The following is a 23,783-nucleotide window of genomic DNA, read 5'->3' as shown; positions in this document are numbered from 1 at the left end:
AGCGTCGGTACAGCGAACCGTAATCAAGAGTTGCTCGTTGACCCTCGACTACGAAGTTTCTGCTTATTCCACGAGACTCGCGGAGCAGAACAGCGATCCGGGAAAGGAGATGGATCGTTAAAAAATCGCGGGGGAACCGCTTTAACGGGGTCGTGTTATCAGCATTCCGGATAGAACCGGACGGAGGAGAATATTGCGGCTGACATCGATGCTTCTGTTGTGACCAGGGTTTATCGGCAAACGTTTGACCGCGGCGGCCCCTTGCTGTTTTTCATACGATAACCGGGTATCACCGGATCTTGCAGCTTCGCCATACTTGGCAATAACAAACGAAATCTATCTGAACGTCTCGCAACGCGTCTATATTTGCATTTGCGGAATATCGTGGAGATGTCCTCTATTTGTCTATAAGCGTTTCGCAACGAGTGTTAACTCATCGGTTACTTTCTTATTTCTGAGGTGTGGGACCAACCCCTTTGTATCTGTATTTACGTTCACAAATACGTATTTTATCTTTGCTTTGACGTTGAACGAATCAGCAGAGAATATTCACGATTCTAAATACCGGAAATTTAGATATTTTTGAAGCTACAAATTTAAATTTCTAAATTCTCTAAGAATTCCAAGTCCTCAAATTTGTAAATTGTTAGGTCCTCAAACTTCAACTTTTTAAATTTCCCAAATTGTCCAACTACAAATTCGCAAGCTTCCAAATTTTCTAATTTGTTCAATCTCTAAATTGTCAACTCAATTTCTTCATTGATAATTTTCGAAATCTTCATCTTCATAAATCTTTATATTACTAAAATTCCCAAATTGTCGAATCCGCAATTTCCAAGATACTGATATAATATGTTATGAACACAGCGGATCTGTTCGGCAATATTTGATAATTACTTAACCGGTTTAAATTCTTCTTTATGTTTACTTCTTTATTCTCAATGAAAGTTTCATTAGCGAGCTCCTGTTATCGAGATTCATTTGCCGCGCAGTTTTTCTTCTTCGTCAAGCTTGCTCGTGTTTTCTGCGCCACGTTTATAGAGAGCTTCGTGGGTAGCAGCGTTTCCGGGTATCACCAAAGTGAAAAACACGTTTCACAATATGGCATCAACGAGTCAACGACTCGTGACTTGTTGCTTTCTTCATTTTTTGGCTCGGTCATTCGAGGCTCGTATGAACATTCTTGCAAGGGGATCTCACGACCTTTGAAACACGGATTTCATTCAAACTTCCTACAATTATGGACTACACCAAGACTAACAATTCTGTGCTACCGTATCGTGCAACTCTCTAAAACGAGGGAAAAATTCACTTCGAAGTTCATTAGAACTACGCTATACACTAACGTTATATAATACATCTATTCTTTTATTCAACTCTATTCATTTAATTTATTAAAACTAAGGAAATGAAAAATTGTTCATTATTGTACGTTGTATTATTTTTAAATAATTCAACTTGTCAGAAGTTTGAGACATTTCCATGGACAATTTATAATTTCTTACACAGTTGGTTTATCTTTCTGAAGCATTACCATTCTTAATTTTCCCTTCTATCCCTAGTAATAATTTTGTGAGAATCTATTCATTCCACAATTTTGCTCACAACGTTTCACAGAAGTATACTTCACCCGGTCTTTAATTTCACTTAGACTCAGATTCCTCCACATTAAACTCGATCCCGTTTCTATGGTACATTTCCCACGGAAATATTTAGAAACGTCCTTGCTGTTTCCGAGTATCATTTTTCTCACACATCCTCCAGTTACAAAAATCGTGATATCCGTATGCAGTTAATAGTAAACGTGAATGATCACGTTGGCTGCAGAAGGCATATTTACAGAAAACAAACATGTGACTACGTTCATTATGGATGAACGGTGTAAATGAGCACGTGCTGTTTTCAGCAATTCCGACGTAATCGAATACTGAGATATAACTTCTGTTACGAACAGGACAGGAAAATTTCGTAGCTCTTGGGGAGAATTTAGCTAAAGGAACTTTGCATAACCATGCTATAATTGTGACACAAAGGTGTTTCAAAATACTCTGTTTCTATATTCGGTTGAAGGAAATGTATTTTACTCTGCGAGTACTATTAATATATATTAGATATGATTTTATTGGAATGTGCAAACGTGCAAGTGATGGGTATGAACGTTTTTTGAACAAAAATAAAAAATTTGCAAGTAACACTATCAAGCTTAAAAATTATTTTAATGTCACAACTAGCTATATTGCAAAATTCTAAATTCTACAATTTTCAAATTTGTCAAATTCCTAAATTATGGCAGTTCCCAAATTTCATGGTAATTCCTAAATTACCATAGTCTGTTACTCAATTTCTATTTCTGCAGGCTCAAATTACCTTACATTTTCTAAATCTAAACTTTCTCATTCCTACATTTCCAAACCATCAAATTTCCAAATCTCAAAATTTTCCTATATTCCAAATTCCAATATTTGCAACTCCCAAAACTAGAGAATGCCTGTATCCCCAAATAAGAAATAAATCTGTCTCCAAACAAAAAATTCCCAAAATCCTCAGAAAGAATTGCAATAGACTTCAAGGAAGAAAATAAATCACTCTCAACAACGACAAGAACGTGTCTCGTGAAAAGAGAAGACAGCGAGACTAATAGATTTTGTAACTCGACGCGAATAAACGCGATAAAGTTGTATTAAAGTCCAAGCAAACGAGCATTTATTTTGCAGAATCGAATCTGTCCGCATCGTGCCGGTCCATACATAATACGATTAACCTCCGATCGGTTATCGAGAAAGCTCCGTTATCGACTTTGTTAATGGCATCGCGCGAAGTCCAACACGATATCCCCGCAACGACGCACTTGCGTCCCATTCGCAGAAAGCTCATAACAATTGTTACGTCTACGTCAAGCCCTCGTGACGCTCGGTTTACTCGTAATAAAACTCAAACGAAACACGTGACAACGGAAAATGAATTCCCCTTTTGTATCTTGATAAAAAAGCAGTAGAAACCAGTGCGAGAGAAAATTCAGTGGACGCAGGCGTCGTTCGTGACTTGTTATACGACAATCTACGCTGTTTTCAACATGGACGTATGTTAAGGGGATGTTTGGTTGAAAGTTTTTTTTCTATTTTGTTGGGAGAGTTGGAAGTTTGATCACCTTTATGAGTAAGTAATGGTATTCTGGTTATACTTTTTGATTAAATAGAGGCGTTTTGTGAGAGAAAGAATGCACGCTTCTTTTCCATATGTTGTAGTACTAGAATGTTGTTCGAACATTTGGAAATTGAAGATCTTCGAAATTTGAAAATTAGGATAATTTTGAGCTTGGAAAGTTGGAAATTTGAGGTCCTTGAAATCTGAAAATTTGGATATTTGTAAACTTGCGAATTTGGAAATCTGAAAACTTGGGAATTTAAAAATTTAGAAATTTGAGAGCTTGAGAATTTGGAAATTTGGGAACTTGAAAATTTGAGAATTTGGAAATCTGGGAACTTGAATCTTTGAGAATTTGGAAATCTCGAAACTTGAAAATTTGAGAATTTGAAAACTTGAAAACTTGAAAATTTTAAAATTCAAAAATTTCCACGACACTCAAACATACCAAACTCTTCCTAACCAAATCCACTTGATTCTTCTCCAAACAGCATCATTTGCAAGCAGCACGAATTACGCCAATCAAGCATCTGCATCAAAGACTAATTGCATCTAAAATTGGTGCAGCTAAACCGGCGCATAATTTAATTGATCGTTAAATATAACAGATAGCATCACGTGCGAGACGAATGAGCGACACCCAACGTGGAACACGTGCAAGTGACGAACGAACGGAAAAGATAATACGTATCTGTAGAGAAGTTGAGTCACGCTAGGGTCGTATTGAATGCATTTAGAAAATCAACTGTACCTTTTATTCCTATAGAATCGTATGATCTTTCTATTCAAACGGTTTATATTTAGCTTAAACCTATTAAACTATAGGGTATTATAATCCTTCTTCGAGGCAGTGTAACATATGGTCTATGGTTAGATCAATCCATAATAATCGGCTGGATAGGAACGTTTCATTTAATCTTGCTATTTTTACGAATGATCGCAGTTGATCACTCGATAGCGGAAGTGAACTTTGAATTGAAACATGTGTGGAGTCATTTTTGCTTCTTCAATTTCATATGTGGTATATGTGATATTTGTGTGATACTCGTTTGGAGTAGACAGGTTATGGTGATGGAGGCACTGCTCTTAAGATTTAGAAATTTGGGATTTGGGAGATTTGGGATTTAGGGAATTTGGAATTTAGGGAGTTTGGAATTTGAGGGTTTGGAATTTGGGGGATTTGGAATTTTCGGGGTTTGGAATTTGGGGGATTTGGAATTTGGGGGATTTGGAATTTGGGGGATTTGGAATTTGGCGGGTTTAGAATTTGGGGGATTTGGAATTTGGGGAGTTTGGAATTTGGGGAATTTGGGATTTGGGGAATTTGGGGAGTTTGGAATTTGGGGAATTTGGGATTTGGGGGATTTGGAATTTGGCGAATTTGGAATTTGGGAGATTTGGAATTTGGCGAATTTGGAATTTGGGGGTTTGAAATTTGGGGAGTTTGGAATTTTCGGGGTTTAGAATTTGGGGGGTTTGGAATTTGGCGAATTTGGAATTTGGGGGATTTGGAATTTGGCGAATTTGGAATTTGGGGAATTTGGAATTTGGGGGATTTGGAATTTGAGAGATTTTGAATTTGGGGGATTTGGAATTTGCGGGGTTTGGAATTCGGAGGATTTGGAATTTGGGGAATTTGGGATTTGGAAGATTTGGGATTTGAGGAATTTGGGATCTGGGGAATTTGGAAATTGCAGATTTAGAAAATTTTGGGGGTTTGAAGAATTTAGCAAATATAGAAACTTGGGATTTCCTTAATTTCGATTTTTGGCCCCAAACATTTGAAAACTTGAGATATCAAGCACTAATCAATTTTTAAAAAAAAAATTTGCATGAAAATAAGCATTATTAAATTTATATATCTTGTAAGGTATCCTAACTATGCAATTTTACAATTTTGCACATCTGCAAACCGTAAGTTAGCTACCTGCGTGTATAATTTAAAATTCTCGACCCATTCCTTTTATAGCCACGCGAGCAAACTTGATTCGCGAGAACATGTATAGTCCAGGTCTTCCTATGTTTCAGAATGCAGAAAGCATCTACCGATAGGTTCGCCGCTTTGACAAGTTTTTAAATCATACATGTTCCCCGTACAGTCGTTGTTAATTCTATGTCAGAACTATAGCTGCGACGATTTAAGGGAGGTCGGTGCTCTTATGGGACACGAATAACTTCGTGCACGTCTATCATTATGTTTGCTATTTAGGTCATTCGATAATCAGTGTCTTTCTGTTAACTAGGAGAAAAGGTCTTTATACTATTCTAGAAGAAAAGAAGGGTAACGCGATCTCTAAGTTACTAGATCATTAGTATAGATCTCTAAATTAGTGCATTCGTAGGTTCTTTCATATATAAATTTATAGACGGTGAAATCTCTGGATTACCAGATACATAGATGTTGTAAATATTGTAGAGACATCAGTGGACATCTAAGTGCTTATGTTCCTAAATCCTACATTTGCAAATTTCTAGATCCCTAAATCCTAATATTTCCAAATCCATGTATCCTCAAATTCTTACGTTTCTGAACTCCTACATCCTCAATCCCTACATTCGCAAATCTCTACATTTCCAAATTCCTACATTTCCAAATCCCTACATTCTCAAATCCCTAGATCCCCAAATCCCCACATCCCCAAATCCCCACATCCCCGAATCCCTACACCCTCAAATTCCTACATAACCAAGTCCCTACATCCCCAAATCCCTACAATTCCAAATTCCCACATCCCCAAATCCACACATCCCCGAATTCCCACATCCCCGAATTCCCACATCCCCAAATCCCCACATCCCCAAATCCCCACATCCTCAAATCCACACATCCCCAAATCCCCACATCCCCAAATCCCCACATCCCCAAATCCCCACATCCCCAAATCCCCACATCCCCAAACCCCTACAATCCCAAATCCCCACATCCCCAAATCCCCATATACCCAAATCCCCACATCCCCAAATCCCTACATCCCCAAATCCCCACATCCCCAAATCCCCACATCCCCAAATCCCCACATCCCCAAATCCCCACATCCCCAAATCCCCACATCCCCAAACCCCTACAATCCCAAATCCCCACATCCCCAAATCCCCATATACCCAAATCCCTACATCCCCAAATCCCTACATCCCCAAATCCCCACATCCCCAAATCCCTACATCCCCAAATCCCCACATACCCAAATCCCTACATCCCCAAATTCCCACATCCCCAAATCCCCATATCTCCTCCACAAAAAACTCCTCCTCCCAACGGCTGACAAATAAGTTTTCGAATAACATTCATCATCATCTATTTTACTGCGCAGCACGGAAAGATTCCGCGAAGCTATCACATAGTAATAGTACGTGAAAACGTGCGACTTCGTCAGACTCGCGTTTCTTTCGAAACACGACGGTGAACGTGAAACTGCTACAGCTGAGGAAAACTATGAAAGCCACGTGACTCGAATTATCTCAATTGTCACGCGCGGATAGGGAAATGAAACGGAGAGGCCATCGAGAGAGAGAGGCAGAGAGAGAGGGAGAAAGAGAGAGAATGTCGGTAAGGAAAACAAGAAGTAAGAATAGATCATGGTCAGGTGAAGACGACCTTAAGGGGGAGACTCCGCTGCTGTGCATTATGACACAGATGCAAAGTTATCGGCAAAAATATGGATTTAGTAATTTGAACTTACTGACCTTGTTCTTCTAGGTATTTAGGTAACTGGAACTTAGGAATTTAGATATTGAGGAACTTAGAAATTTAGAATTGTCAGAATGGAGAGATCTGGACATTTGGAGAGTTGGAAATTTTTAAGTGTGGACACTTCGGAATTTGGGATTACAGAGTTTGGGATTACAAGTCAGAAATTTGAGAATTTAGAAATTCAGGTTTTTGGTCATTTGAGTATTCTGGAATTTAGGAATTGAGGGAGTTAGGAACTTATAATAATTAAGAATAATTTAAGAGTTTTCGAAATTCAAGAGTTGAGGTCTCAGAGATCTAATAATTGAGGACTTCAGAAACTTAGAAGTTGAAGACTTCAGAAACTTAATAACAGAAGATTTCAAGAATTCAGCAATCGAAGAATGTAAGATTGAATGAATGTATTAATCTCAGAATTGAGGCATTTAGAAATTCAGCAAGTTGGAACTTTGATAATGAGTTCCTAAATTGACGAACATAGAAATTTCAACATCCGCGAACTAATTTTTCCAATAATCAAATTAAATCTAAAGATCGAGAAATGTAGCTTAAAATAAGAAACCTGTCTAATTTAAGCTATTACGTGTTACCGAAATTCGACCGTTACTAAAAAAAAATTGTTTAACCGAGTAAGTTTCGCAGCAGCCGAGCACGCGTGACTCTCCGCCGTTATACTCAGAAATCTTATCTCTCGCCGATCCTTTTTCCGTTTCACGGTATGGCGGATGTACTTATGTGCTCGCTGGCACGAACACGATTTTCACACCACCCTGACGATTCACGCGGGGAAATACCTGACTGGATTCTCGGTCATGGCTCCGGCAATGAGTCAGGGTCTCGATACAGCTTCTACGTCATCGGATGTTACTACGGGCCAATGACGATCACCATCCGCGTGGTATATTTGCGATTAAGTCGCCAAGATTAGGCGATGGGTCACCCCGTTGTTTATCGCATCTTCGTGCGAAGAGTATTTTAATAAAAATGTATTCACGAATATGTACTGAGAGAAGTTTTACTTCAATGTTATTTATATTGAAACACAATTATTACTGCGAAACTATTTGGGTTAATATTTACATCAGAGAAGCATATGTGCACACATGATGCATGCAAAAATTTGTTGCACTTGAAGTTCATTAAATAATTTATTTTTCTTTCATTTACAGTATGAAACTTTAAAGTTTACAATTCCTTTCAGATTTCATTATAACAAAGATATCAAAACAAAGCTAATGGAAAAATACGAGAAAAAACTATGACAAAACAGTGTAGAAATTAATCCACTTATCACAGGATACAGCACTCGAAATTAGATAATGGACGTCGATATAAATTGTAGTACAACTTTTAAGGTCAAATTATCTGAATATCTGATAAGTCGACGAATCTGAAGATTCACAGTATCTGCTGTTTATTAATGATTACATAATCACTTGACGATTTATCTAACAATTTTGTCAAGATGTTGATGGAAAAAAAACCCAGTGTCGAATAAACATGTTTAAAAATAAATCTTAAATTACTGATTATAAAAGACAAGTTCGTCGTTTAAACCAATAGCAAATATAAAAAAAGTCATATGAAAATAAATATTACATTTCATTATTGTTTCATCTCTTACAAAATTTATTTCTAAAACTCCCTTATACTCTTCCTATTACAAGATCGATTGTCAGCGAAAGAGACGTAGCCGTCACAGACAGGTCTCGTAACCGCATTGAATCAATTGCGTGAAAAGAAGATGCTTTCGGTGATTGATTAACGTCAGATCAATCGAAATTACGCAATAACTTAAAACTGTTCCGATTACGCAATGGACGATTAAGACCCGTAGATTTTCACCTGTAGTCCGCACGAATGGCGACAACCTCAATTGGCAATCGTAACGATTCCAAAGATATAAGAGAACATGCTGTTTTGCGTCGATCCGTAGAATCGAGTCAAGGATAGGCGAGGCGCGGCTCATTCGAGCGGGACGAAGCGAAATAAATTATTTTTAAGCCGGTGTCTCCACGAAAATAAGCGTGAGCTTATGTTACTAATCGAATCGAAAACTTTCGCAATCTTTCGGCTGCATTTAGCGGATACGGGAGCTGGCAGCTAAGGGACGTTTCTTTTTCGGGTAAAATATGAAACAGAACCGAAAATTATTACACCTCTAAATTAAGGTCAATGTAAAACAAAATTTAATTTATTTATTCTATTATTGAAGAGTTATTGAATCTATTATTGAAGAATGGGTCTATTATTGAAGAGTTTGTCCAAATATAATTACAAACTTTTATAGTACAATGTTAAAAATTAATTGAAGAAGAAATAATCAACAAAGAAAATACCTCACAATAATTATTTATTACAATGTAATATTTATCAAGCTTAAATTAAATTTATTTAATGAAATAAATATTAAGTTCATTTAGAAAGGTAGCAATCTACTCAAGATTTCATGAGGGAGCGTTTGTATCTGACACACAAAAGCATTATACACTTTCCAGCTTGAGAAAGAACGCAATTAAGAGGTAAAAAATGTCTCGAGTAACGTTAAAACTCCGTTATCTAAGATCGCCAAGCACGAACAAGGGAATTTCCCGGATAAGATATTTCCCTCGTGACTGCAGATCTTTTTGTACGAAACGGAACACGAGGAATTTTAAAGAGTATCAAACGATCGACGAGGAACTGGAGAGCTGCCCGAATCAAAATTAAGGGGTCACTGAATCCCTTTGGTAGTCTTGAAATTCTGATACAAATCGGAGATTTGCATCGAGTGTTTAGCGATGACAAGCGAACCTCTTGAAATTCCAAACTTTGGTCGTCGAAAGTCACATACACGAAAATCGCGATTACAAAACATTTCGTGGAATTGTGAGCTTGAAGTGCATTCGATAATCGTCGAGAAAGCGTCCGTCTTTGATCTGAACTTGTATAATCGACCTGTTGGATTCACGAGGTCTCTGGAAGACGCCCCGTCACGCTCTTCGACCATTTCCTAGATGAGTATCCTGCTCTACTGCTAGTAAAAGTGGAAATTACGAAACCCGGGGAAGAGGAGAAAACTTCTACAGATTTCTTATGGACAGATTCTATAAATACTACGCACCGAATGCTTAGATTTACATTTAAACTCTGCTGAAAGATCGACTTTCTACATTTTTCCATTTACAAATTTTAGAAATTTTTTCTAATTCACAAGTTTCCAGACTTTCATGTTTTAAAATGCATGATTTTACGAATTTACAAGTTTAAACATTTTAACACTTGAAAATATTTTGTAGGTTTTTTTCAGACATTCAAACGCTGCATAGAACTTTTCCTATATTGCCATGCTTGCCTTATTTGTACAAATAGAAAGTCACTCATCACTATTACTGACATAACAGAGCTCTCAGACAATCAATATAAAAAAGTTTTCATAATTTCAGAGTACTGACGAGAATCCCAAGTATTGAGAATCCCAAAATACAATATACAATGTATATTAACAATATACTGCTGATGTGACGACACCATTAAAAAGTGTCCTATAACATGAATTTTAATTTCTGCATCGGGTACCAGAAATTATATCGACAGCACTGACGCACAACAAAATGTTCTATGTTTTCCTCAACTCTTATCTCCCATTTCACTGCAACACAAAATTAAATAATATCCTTCATTATTCAATTGATTATGTTTTTAACATGAGTCATCCATATGACTCGCGTGATGTTACAACAATATTTATTGAATTAGATATCTCAACTCTCACTTTCCAAACGGGAGACAATTTTATTGGACAATTTTAATCCACGACCAGAATTTCAAACAGTTATCACCTGTTTGCTTTCTACAGTTAACTGCAAGCGAGAGTTTTCAAGGAGAACAACGTTCCTATTCAAATGTAAAGAGCTCATCTCTTTACGAAGGTTAATTGACGAAACCAATTAACACTCCTTAGACTTTTCCTGATTCCAGTAGCAGGCATTTACGTGTCTCACGATCCTTCGTTTTCATTTAAAAACACGTAACGATAAACGTACCAGACGATTATTACATCACGGATGATATGCCGAAGAGCCTTACGACACAACCGAAGGATCTATTATCAAGCTTGAATAATTCTTAACTCGATAGTAGGGTGTTCTGTTATGAAAGCATACAGCAATTGTTTTCGAATTATGTCACGATCCGTTACTTACTACGATCACGGAAGACATTTTATTTTCTCTTACATTTTGCTACTTTTTTATGGGTTGTAGTTTTTAGTAAATTTGCAGAAAAATTTGCGTTATTGTGTGGACTTTTGTGAAAAATTATTTATTTGAAAGAGTATATCTTCACAAATTTTTGAACGAAATACTAGATAGACTCATCATCATCATCTCATGACTTCAGTGGAATCATCATCTAACTTATCAATATTTTCTACCTCTTTACCACTTCAATTTACAACTACAACAATTTACAGCTACAACTTTTATTGTCTCAGTATGTAACAGGACATCGCTGCTACCCTCCTCACTGATTAGACTGATGAGACTCACCATCTCATCACTGAACCACACTTCGTCCAAAAAATTTCACTCCCACTGATTCCCATCAAAACTCCCACTACATAAAATTTTCTGTATTCATTTCCCCAGTCTAAGATATAAAAATCTGACTAAAGAAGACACCGTTATCGCACAGGTTAAGTACACCGTTGGTAATGATTAACTAACAAGGCAACCGTGTACATCGCACAGAGTTTCGACATGATCCACAGCAGCGACAAACTACCTACCTTCGTTAAGGGTAAAGCGGTGCATCAACCCTTATAGTAATTTAAGTTCGCAACGAGGTTACGTTTCTCCGATGTAGCAGCAACAACACGTGCATCCGAGTCACTCGTGCGTGCGTGCGTGCATGCATGCATGCATGCATAAAACGGCTACAAACATCAAGGCAAGCGCACAGCAGGCACGCAGACGAGCGAGCAATTGTGCAAGCTGCCTTGAATGACCCCACCTCGATGACCCGATATCCGTGCCACGTTGCTCTAATCGAGTCTGCCTTGCCAAAAGTGGCGTTTCACGCTCCTGTTTCGACGCCAGATTTGAACGTGCGCGCTGCACGTGATCCGGTGCAATTACAGAATGAACAGGATATATATCGCTTCACGATCGTGCCGCATGCTCGTCGCGTGTAAATATTAATTCAGAACGGTCTGCACGCCTCCCTTCCTGCGGATCACTGATCCCCGTTTTATCAGGACATTTTTGTCGAGATAAAACGCGAGCGAGCGATTGTAACGTTTTCGGCCGTATCACGCGACCGATCAATTCGTACTTGTTTTTCAACCTTTTCATACTTCGATGGTAAAATTATTTGTACTAGATTTATACTGTGGACTTAGGACACGCTGAGCTTATTTAACGAATTATTATGAAGTCGTGTATTTTATTGTTGCATCTATAAGAATGTATTTTTATACTTTTATGGGGCTGAATTTCTGCTTTCAAATTTCTTCATATATAAATTTGTATATTTTCAAATTTCCTTCTATCTGAATTTTTATATTTTTAAATTTCCTTGTATCTGAATTTTTATATTTTCAAATTCCCTTGTATCTGAATTTTGATGTTTTCAAATATCTTCGTGACTGAATTTTTGTATCCCCTTTCGGTATTTAATTTTTTGTGCTTTCAAATTTCTGAAGTTTCTAAATCATTATTATTAATTCAAAGTTGTGTTCAAAGCAGAGAATGATTATTTTTTACTTTGTTGCTCTATAAACTTTCTGCAGGCTCAAGTCTTGGAAGACATCCAACACAGAGTATCGTCTGAGTTACCAGTAATTGGCGCCACAAAATATACGTAAATAAATGAAAAAAGAAAGGATGAATGATTTTGAGCAGGCGTCACCGGTTAACAAAACTTAAACCTAGAATATTAATCCTATTTTGTATATATTATCTAGATTGTTTTACCGATTTAGCTATTTCTTTACACCCACTTAATTATTGTACAAATAAAAATCGTCATAGAACGCTCAGCTCAAGTAGGTACTCACAACTATATTTGTGACACGGTGAACGTCTTAATCACGCACAGCCTACGTCATGTTCTAAGAAATTCTTTTAATTACATCCGAGAATTACAGAACTGTTTTCGATTGTAATTTTCGAAATGAAGGTCTATTTCGGTGCAGGCGGAGAATAAAATAGAACAGAAAGGTATTTGTGTATGAAATGGCGACAGTTCCGGTGAAATATGACCCGGGAACGAAGGCAGTGAACGCGTTAAAAGTCCCGCGAAAAGCTGGCTCCGATGCAGATCCGAATTTATAGGATCGACGGGCGTATTCTCGACTGGATCCGATTTCGCTCGCGATGTCACAATCGTCGTTTTCGAGAAACGTGACCGCCATCGCATCGGTGTGACCAACAATTGCGTCACCATCGATTCGACAACACGGAAAACCTTTCTCTATGTTGGCCTAAATACCGTCTCTTCGGGCGTTTCTCGCGTACAGATTTTGCCGCGGCCTTCCGGTCCGAGTGAACGCTTCACGAAATTAGAGGCGTGGTTATTTTGTTCACATCTCATTGACGTCTAACTTAGTTTAAAATGTTTATATCGTTAATACATCGTTAGTTTATGTTAATATTATTACGTCTTATAAATCATTACTTCGATGATCTATCGTTTTCACTTTCAACATCGAAAAAAATTGGTGACAACTTTCTAGCTTAAAGTTTGATGAGTTTCCTAGTACCGATCGTCACTGCTGTTTGTTTCAACATGTTTAATCTGCTTTGACGTGTCTGACTCGTGACGCACTCGTACAACATAGTTCAAATGTGATAAGTCTCACTGGAATTTTTAACACTTCAATTTAGTGCAGTTATAATTTGCATAGTCAAGGATCTCTGAATACAAAGTTCGTATACAGTTACACATAATAACTTGAAAATATTTCAATTCAAAGGTAGTTTGAAAATTCGACAACCTTTTAACAATTTGTAAAAATAAAACAAATAAAATCGATTGTCAAATTCGATTGATTATAAATTAATAGTTAAATTGTGGTAAATAATTCGATGAATGTAGTCCGTTAATATAGTTGCCATAATAGATAATTTTGATTGATGAATTTAGAATTCGGAGCAACGCCAGTTTTCATCGCACTAATTTCGCGAAATGATTTACGGTTTCTGGTGAGAAGAGTAATGATCCTAAGTACGTCAGAGTAATTATTGCTGAGGTTAATTGATACGACTTTCTTCTGTTAACAGGTACTCTTAACGTTACTACATATTGCATTACGTAAAACTCATTGCATTGAGCAAGCAAACTGCTGACGGAACACTCGTCGGACACGTGATGCTTTGTAACTTCAAGGCGTATACGAAATATTTACTCCGAAAATAATGATATGGCAGACATAACTCCTTTTCGAGACCATCGAATGTTTTCTCGAAGAGAAACCGTATTGCGTTTGTATTGGGACTTTTTTAGCTAATAAATTTAATCAACGCTTTACAGTCACATAGAAAAAAGAAGTGAAGAAAGAACACGAGCTCTTGAAAACGAGGAGTGTTGCAACACAGATAAAATGGCCAATAGTAAACATGAGTCATCTCTAAATTTTCCAACACGTGTGTTACATCTCGTTATGTTTTTGTTACTCGTATTTTGGAACAGGAACCTTAATTAAAAAGAAAAATATGCACGGTACTGAATTTATGACGTTTCATATTTGCAAGAAAGATTGAACCAAAATCTGACCACTTTTATAAAAGATATAGCAATATAACGGAGTCTGCTATATGTTTGATTAATTAGAAGAATGACAGTATGATTAAATATGTGAACTTACTCTGGAAACTTTCTTCTTCGTGTAAACTTCGTCATCCTCTGAAGCAGTGGCGAAGTTCAGATTTCCTTCACAGTATCCAGCACCGATGCCCATCCTGTATATTTCGTCCTTACAGGATCTTCCATCCAAACTGCAAACAAAGTCCAATTTTATTAATTTTTTAATTTAAACAGTTTTAGGTGTTCAAGTTTTTATGTTTACAAATTTTTGAATATTCAAGTTTTCAGCTGTGAAAATGAGGTTTTCTCCTATTTCTAAATCCTCAAATCCCAAATTTTCCGAGATCACAAATCCCCCAAATTCCAAATTTCCCAAATTCCAAATTCCTCAAACTCCAAATTTCCCCAAATCCCAAATTCTCCAATTCCCAAATCCCCAATTCCCCAATTCCCCAATTCCCAAATCCCCAATTCCCAAATCCCCAATTTCCAAATCGCCAATTCCCAAATCCCCAATTACCAAATCCCCAATTTCCAAATCGCCAATTCCCAAATCCCCAATTACCAAATCCCCAATCACCAAATCCCCAATGACCAAATCCCCAATGACCAAATCCCCAATTCCCAAATCCCCAATCCCTAAATCCCCAATCCCTAAATCCCCAATCCCTAAATCCCCAATCTCTAAATCCCCAATCCCTAAATCCCCAATCCCTAAATCCCCAATCCCTAAATCCCCAGTCCCTAAATCCCCAGTCCCTAAATCCCCAGTCGCTAAATCCCCAGTCCCTAAATCCCCAGTCCCTAAATCCCCAGTCCCTAAATCCCCAATCCCTAAATCCCCAATCCCTAAATCCCCAATCCCTAAATCCCCAAAACATCACTCAAATCCTCATAAAAGCTGCAATTTTTACTTCACCTCCTTATACGATAATTTCCTAAACATCCTAAACCTACTCACATTCTCAACTGAACCAACAAGGTAGGTTCTCGCAAAGATTGCTGGTTGGTCCGATGTCAGCTGCAACTTTTATATGGAACGTTATAGCCGTACAGTTATCAATAATGCGAGGAGGCTCGTGTCTTTTCCGTCGATTCTATTTATGGAGGAAAATCTATAACGAGTCAGAAGACGTGGTGTCGGGTTATTGACTGAAACGTTCGTTGCGATACGTTACGTAAAGTCTGCTACGCCTGTGGGCGAGTTGCTACATTGCTGTTACCGATCGTTTCCGTCTCGAATTATTCTACGATTATCGCACGTGAATCAATGAACACGTGATCGTCATCTGGTAATCCTTTGAAACGAGAGCACTCGATTTAATTTAACTATCACTCGATTTCTGTCGTTTTAGTATCACAATTTCTATTGTGATTCCCAACGTTTAGCAATTCTGCAAAATAATAGTAAAACTGCGAAATAATAGAATATTTTTTGTACGTGTATTCTTTGGGATATTTTGCTTAAGAAAGAGTTAGGGTACAATCACAAAAAAATTAATAATTCGTGACATATAAAATATCTCTTCTAACGTTATCCATTTTCCTTCATAACTCTTAATACTTTTTTATGTAAAATAAAGTATATTTTATACCTCAACCTGATTTAGAAAAGACCATTTCTACTTTCAACATGAATAAGAAATTAATGTCAACTTTGTTAACAATTTCTGTGTAATTGCGATCTTCCTGCTCGGTCGTTAAAAACTTTTATTAACGTCGGAACGCGAAGTATATAATTGAAAATATCTTTCTGCCTCGGTGGTTGTACAAGCGATTAATCGACGTTTCTTCAACATCGTGTCTCATTCGATGATACAACGTTATCTCGAAAGTCATCTTAATAGGTAGCTTCCGAGAGTTTCGTGCGATGGGTTGTAGGTTTGAAACTCGAGTGAATGTGAAAGCGACGAGAGTTATTCGGACACGACATCCTTTCTGTCGTTGTCGCTATTGTTCACGGAACTGTCGCGGGAAATTTCTTTTCGTTGGATTACCATGCGTCACGGTGCAATCGCGACAGGAATTCACGATCCTTACGTGACTGTCGCTGAAAAGTTCTCAGGATCGTTTCAAAACCTTTCCAGTTTTATTTCATGATTTTGGTCGACGATTACAACATTCCTTCGTGTACGATCGACGCGTGCGACAAATAGATGGAACTTCGGACTTCTCTTAAGGTTCCTTTTAAATAAATAAGATAAATCGTGTTTTCACAGTGATATTATCAAACCGGTCATTTGACCCATTCGCAAGTTTTTTTACAGATACATTACTGTGTTTATTAATTTATACATTATCTCTTATTTTTACTTCTGTACAGGAGCATAATTTTTTAAATAACACTTATAAAATATATTTTTAAAAAATCGCTTAAATTTCTACAAATGAAAAATTTTGTTTCATAAGATATACGTAAATTCACTTTTCTCCAAATTGGTTTATGTAAAATTTTCGAGAATGTAAACTGTGATAATTTTCCAATCGGCAACAAGCGACGTGTTATGATTAAACAAGAATGCCTTAACTTATTTTCCTTCATCACGGTCCGTGTTATTTACCGAACCGTGTGAATAATTAATTGCACGGAAACTTTGGATGATAGCAATCGACAATGGAATAACCCGTCTGCAGCAATGTTTTTCAGATACAAGGTATGACGTCTGGTGGTCACTTCGTGAGCTAATTACTATGCAAACAGACGATTAAAAATTCTCCATCGATGACTTGATACTATACGTCTGAAAGACGGACCTTGTCCAGCAAAATTTTGTTATTCTTACAATTTATAATTACCTTAATCGTCCTTACAAAAATATTCTAAATTGAAATTTGACAGAATTGTTATGGAACAAATTTGCTCAGAATTCGTTCAAAATGAAACGAAAAATGTTCAAGAGTCAAATCTATAAGAACAAAATACAATAAAAAACAAATTATATAAATTGTGTGAATTTTTAAAAATTATTAAAGGAAAATTTTGGATTTGAAGATTTTCCTCTTACACCGTATGATAAATAAAACTTGTAATTTAACGTACTGCCAGATAAAACCATAAAATTCCATCGTCTGATCTTGCCACGCGTACGTTGTGAAGAAAACAACGTTTCACGGGAGAAAAATGTTTTCGATCGACAATGAAGGACATTAACCGGATTCCTCCGAGTCGCAATCGTCCGTCAAATGGAAACGCGTTTCTTCCCCGTACGTGTAAACTGTCTATTTATAGTACCTAGTAGCTATCGTTCGCGTTACGTGATATAATTCGATTTTATGTTATGCAATTATACACGGTGACATTACTCGTTCCAGGATGATCGATTTGCCATGTTATTTCTCTGCGACGGCTTTCCGGAATTACGCCGAGTAAAAGTGACACAAAGGACGGCGCATCCGCAGTGTCGGGAATGCAATTATACGTGATTGCATAATTACTCGGATAATAACAAATTCCTACTCAAAGGATATCTGATTCGATTGAATTAAACGAGATTCCGGAGGGTAATGAGATGTACATGATCTTTAAAATTGTGTTATTGCCATTTTGAATACCAGTGTGTGTTTGGACATTAGCAACTTAGACACAGTTTCTGGACATAATTTGTTATATTCATAGTTTCGACATGCATTCATTGGATATGAATTGTGAAGAAGTAGAAAACTTAACAGTATTTCCATTAAGATTTTCAAAATGCTCCCTCAACAATCATAGTACAAATTTGCTCCTATAACGGTAACTATAATGTCAAAATAATAAAAAGTGCGTAGAACAGAAATAAATAAAATAAATGAAAGAGAAGAATAATTTGATAACCTGCCCTTTTAATAGTCAAGAGAGTGTCCTTGGCTGCATCGACAAGTAAATGGTTCGTTACACAATATTTTTCTCCGGCACGGTTCGCTGTAAATGATGTAACAAGCAAGTAAATTATCTGAAACAATTTTCTGCATCGTTTCTTGCACGAGCATAATCACGTTGAACAGGTTATAGGCGAGAACCTCGTGTACCTGCACGTGGTTGACATTTTCCGGCATGTGACTCGCGTTTCTCTTCTTCTTTATTTCATACACACTTTGCAAAGCTGCAGACGATGCACACCTGTGCATCAACAGCTGCACGCACGTTTATGACACAAACGTCCTCGTAAACAAACAAGAATGAAGTTCGTGCGAGATCACGTGTCTGAATAGGATAAACAAAACGGATGAGTCACGCGATTAACACTTTTGTGTGTTATCTATGCAGCTACGATTTTTGTTATCTATGCACATCGTTTTCTCGTGTTATCTAAGGATTTTGTGTACTTTTTTGTTTGTGACAGCGATGACAGGACGTGGAATGCGTAAATGGACTCCGATGAGCGTTGAATAAATTAAAAGATTTATTTCCAAATGATTTCAGCAAAAACTTTCTCTAACGATCTTTTTATGGCAGTCGATTGGCAAACTGCAAGTTTCTAAATTACTTATAAAGTTGAAGACTAATGTTTGTGCTAATGTCAACGTTTGCAAAAGGCCGTTTCAATTGATTTATCCTATTCTGTTTCCTGCTAGAAACTTGCACAATTCATGCGCCACGTTATTCAACAATTAGTTTAGATTAAATAGACGATTACAAAACATTGTTATGAATTTCTCGGTCGCTATCTGGATGAGGCGTAACGCGCGACACGCGAGCATAGCTTCGCCGTTTATCATCCTATGGATTCTATGATTTCGTAACGAAACTTCGAGTTACTCCATTAATAGCGGCTGCAATTATACGGATCCGCCCATAGGAACAAGAATATCTGCGAACTCTGCTCGGCCTGCAGCAAAGTACACTTGTGACGTAACGTGCTGATGCAGGGAAACGTTTTATTGTGTACAGCTGCACAAACTTGTGTATTACATTAATTAAATGTTCTATAATTTGATCGTTTGATCACTCAATATTCGATAACTTAATAATTCAATATTTGATAATTTAATAATTCAACATTCGATAATTTGATAATTCAATACTTGATAATGTGCTAATTCAGTATTTGAATGTTTCAATAATTTCTATAGAATGTCTGAAAAATTAATAACATAGCAATTTGGGAATTTGGTGTATGGTAATTTTAGAATTGAAAGATTTAAAAGTTTGACATGATGATTTAAATTTGGAAATTTATTAATTTAATAATGTGGAACTGATAACTTATGAATTTGGAAATTTGACAATTTGTGAACTTAGAAATTCGAGCACTCAGAAATTTGAAAATTAGTGAATTTAAGAAATACTCCCTTTTCTTACCGATATCTTACCGATAGTATCAGTATGTCACAACTGTGAATAACATTCCGATGTTATCGACATTTATCGATATGCATCTAGTTCAAAGCCGGCTATTCATACCATAACTCGGAACGATCGTTTCATAATCCGGATTATTATTGTTCCCATGACAGTATATCGTGGAAAGTGCCGTGCAATGGAACGACACGCATATTTCATTGCAAGATATTTCAGAGAGCGAATCGGACCCAAGGATGTTCTGATGAAAATAAACATCGAATATTTATTGAATCGACCGGTATTTATCGAACGTGCCCGGACAGAAAATTCATGAATCAGCTTCCGTTTCGTTTCGACGTGTCCCCTTAATAAAACCATCAAAGTATTACGGCTACGTGGAACATCGTTCACAAAACAACCGTCGAAATCACGAACGACCTTAATTGCGATCTGGATTTTAATTGGCTCGGAATCCAGTCACGAAAGATCGCCAACTGTGCCCGCAATTCACGACAACGTCCTTCGTCGACCTTACTGCCCACCACATATGCATTAGCTGTTCATGCGTGCTGTCACTTTCACATATGGTTGCACCTACAGCACTTGGCTGCCTTCGTGCACGTGTGTCAGCAAAACCAGTCGGAAGACGACCTGTTTACCGACTTCGTTTGCCCACGATTGTTCGTTGATCCGTGAAGATTGAACTAACATGTCAAATCACGACCGGAGCTCCGAAATAATTTTCCAAATTTTTATGGTAACCGAACGCAAATATTTAACAGGTTATCTGTTGGCTGTGACGAGTTCCAAACTACATGTTTATTGCAAGATTTTTACTTCCGCTTGTGACTGCAGGAAGTTTATCTTCACTCGGAAACAGAAGCTTCGTTTGTTTCTTATCACCAATTTTTATAAATAAATTTGCTTTTAAGAAAAAGAATTTTAGTTCTCTTGTGTGATGCTACTTTAACACTAGTAGCGCCTATATTTTCCAACACGTATTCCACATGTATTTATTCTTGAAAGCATTAAATATTGTCTCTAAAGAAATCCAGAACAGTAACATTAATCAAGCCTCCAAACCAGCAACTAAATATCCTTCCAATTTTAGCACTGTAAGTGTCAAAACACATTATACCGAACACCTATAAATAAATTCATAGAATTGAGCTTGTCTCCAGAGCCAAGTAAATTCTATCTTATATTTTCAACAAAACGAAAATATCTAATGTCACAATGCAAGTTGTTGACGTTTCGTCCGCATCAATGACAACGTAATTTTATGCTCAACACTCTATTGAATTAAATTCACAGATCAACAACCCACGTCCCTGCATTTTCTTCACGAAGTCAACTCTCGAACATTGTAACCACAAGATCCGCGTAATTCTTAGTGATGTAAATCGAAGTCACTGACTGAGAAGCTGAAATTCGACCCGAAAAACGTGAATAGAATTACGTGGTCGGAAGATTTACGCGCATGTTTTGGTTCGCTGCCATAGAAAATTCCTGACTGTGAGAAATGCGAATTTATGCAAATATCTATTGATTTAAATCGAAGCTATTCGACGTCCTTCCACGACCTCTCTACCAAGCGAAGCATGATCATCGGCACCATTCACTTTCACATTATTATATCACGGCAAAGCACGTGCGTAAAGTAGGCGCGTAATGCGCTCATACCTACGCACCAGCGATAAATCTACGGTGTTTGTCTCCATCGATCACCGTCACAATAGGAATTACTTGAAGAGTGATTTATGGTCTTGGTGCTCCTACGATCGGCGAAAGGATTGTAATAAAAAATACCTGCATACATAAAAAGATCGTTCCCAATATATTTCTGTAAATCATTTTTCAAAACCATAGATTGGATCAACATACGAGCAAACGGGGTTCGGTTGCTTAAATCAACCTATTTTCACATTTGGAGATTTGATAAAAATTTACTAATATCAGGCAGTTGAATAATTTTGTATTTAAAAGAAATGCATCATTGATCTTTACACTGAAGATCTGAAGAGGAGTTCTGAACAGGTGGATGTGATCAATCATAGGCAAAGTAAAAATAGTAACAAAGAAAGTAATATATGCGACAGTTTTTAACCCCCGAACCCCAAATAGTGAAGTGAAACATACACCACTAAATTACGATTATAATTTTCTATCGTTGGTAAAATAGAAATCAGTGTGTACGTGTTGAAGAGCGAATCAGCGAGGATGACAGGCATTGTGAACGATACATGAATCTGAAGAGGAGTTAATCTCAAATTCAGACAGGTGTATGTGATCAATCATAGGCAAAGTAAGAATGGTAACAAAGAAAATAATATATGCGACAGTTTTTAACCCCCGAACCCCAAATAGTGAAGTGAAACATACACCACTAAATTACGATTATAATTTTCTATCGTTGGTAAAATAGAAATCAGTGTGTACGTGTTGAAGAGCGAATCAGCGAGGGTGGCAGGCATTGTGAACGATACGTGAATATTAATGAACACTTAGTGCACGCGCGCACATCGTGACAATAGCAACACCAAACGTAGCCCGGTCGAGTGCAAATTATAACCACGAGGACGTGCACGACGATAGGGCTTTTAAACGCACGCCTCCTTATCAGCCACGTGTGGACCATATAATCCAATCGATTGTGCACATTACATGTCCCGGTACCTGGACGAGCTCGCCACTTCGCAAGTAGAAAGTCACGATGCATAAATGTATGTATCGTGTCGCATGCACGCGCACGTGTACGTAACGGGTGGTCGAAAAGAAAAACCTACGTGACACCTCGGACGCTGATGCAACCATACTCTCTTCACTCCCCACGTTTTAGAACCTACGATTCCAGTTGCGTGGCTTCTACGTAACATCCTCTAATCCGTTTTTTGCGACTTGTTTTCATTTCCTTATTCTTGTGATATGTAACGCGTTCACCGAGATTCTGGTATCATTCAGTTACGATTATTTCATACGTGTTTGGTCAAGTTTCAAATTGGATGAAGTGTAAATTAGAATGTTAAAGAACTGAACTTTTCACCTATTTTGTATTGTCGAGCAGTCATTGTACTATGGAAACATTTTTGGCAAGGAGATTGAATTGGTAATGAAGTTCATTATGTGACGATTCAGGTCAAATTTAATTTAGTAATAGCATGAATTAATAGCATTGAATTTCCAAAGTTCTAAACTCGAAAGTTTGTATATCTGCAATTTTTAAAAATTGCACATTTTTCAATTTTCGAAGTGTCGCAACCTTTATGGTTTTTATAAGTACTTGAATTTAAAAAATATTTTTATAAATTTAATCGTATGAATGATAATATTGTATACTATTCAAAGGAAGTATTAAGTACTCGTCTATCTTTGTATTTGCACAAGAATTTTCGTTTTCAGGATTAAACGATTGAAGCTTCTTGGTATACTGACGAAACCCGGTTATTAATTACTGGAATTTCAACAATAAACAAAAGAATTTAATACACCTTGCAAAATATTGATAAGCTTTAATCGTCGTGATAAGTTTACAACTCTTGTGATAATTACGTGTACTCGAGCTGGTGATTTACCTGCTCGTGTAATATGATAAATAACAAATGCAGAATTTGTCATCAGCGCCTTATTCACGGCTTACCGACAAAACAATTTAATCATTCCTTTTAGATAATTACTATCGTTTTTGCTTTTACAATATTACGACTTTATTTAAAATACAGATATTTATTACAGTAATACAGATACATAGTACATTAATCATTCAATTGAAAACATACAAACCGATAATAATTGTTACAACAGTTATATATTGGGGTGAAATATAGACAAACACAAAATACTTTATTGTTGGTTTTACAATTACAAATGTTCAAAATCACCAACATCTGAGTCATCAAAAAT

The 23,783-nt window shown here is 37.0% G+C and overlaps 2 protein-coding genes and 1 long non-coding RNA gene across 3 annotated transcripts in view; 2 read left to right on the top strand and 1 right to left on the bottom strand.

Moving 5' to 3' along the window:
* The window catches only part of cwo (transcription factor cwo), a 43,525-nt gene that overhangs the window by 7,109 nt on the left and 12,633 nt on the right, over nt 1-23,783 (bottom strand). The window contains exon 2 of the mRNA XM_003700151.3: nt 14,682-14,811. Within this exon, the coding sequence (XP_003700199.1) occupies nt 14,682-14,811 (130 nt within the window). The remainder of the gene's footprint in view (nt 1-14,681; nt 14,812-23,783) is intronic.
* eIF3g1 (eukaryotic translation initiation factor 3 subunit g1) overlaps nt 2,948-23,783 on the top strand; it is a 52,607-nt gene continuing 31,771 nt past the window's right edge. Inside the window, exon 1 of the mRNA XM_012297873.2 lies at nt 2,948-3,156. Within this exon, the coding sequence (XP_012153263.2) occupies nt 3,153-3,156 (4 nt within the window). The 5' untranslated portion in view covers nt 2,948-3,152. The remainder of the gene's footprint in view (nt 3,157-23,783) is intronic.
* Nucleotides 6,698-8,449, top strand: LOC143265065 (uncharacterized). The gene is made up of 2 exons (XR_013039190.1): nt 6,698-7,220; nt 8,037-8,449. It is a non-coding gene; the product is annotated as an uncharacterized LOC143265065 (long non-coding RNA).

The sequence above is a fragment of the Megachile rotundata genome, chromosome 1, assembly GCF_050947335.1.
Source record: "Megachile rotundata isolate GNS110a chromosome 1, iyMegRotu1, whole genome shotgun sequence".
NCBI lineage: Eukaryota > Metazoa > Arthropoda > Insecta > Hymenoptera > Megachilidae > Megachile > Megachile rotundata.
This window is presented reverse-complemented; position numbering and strand designations above follow the sequence as displayed.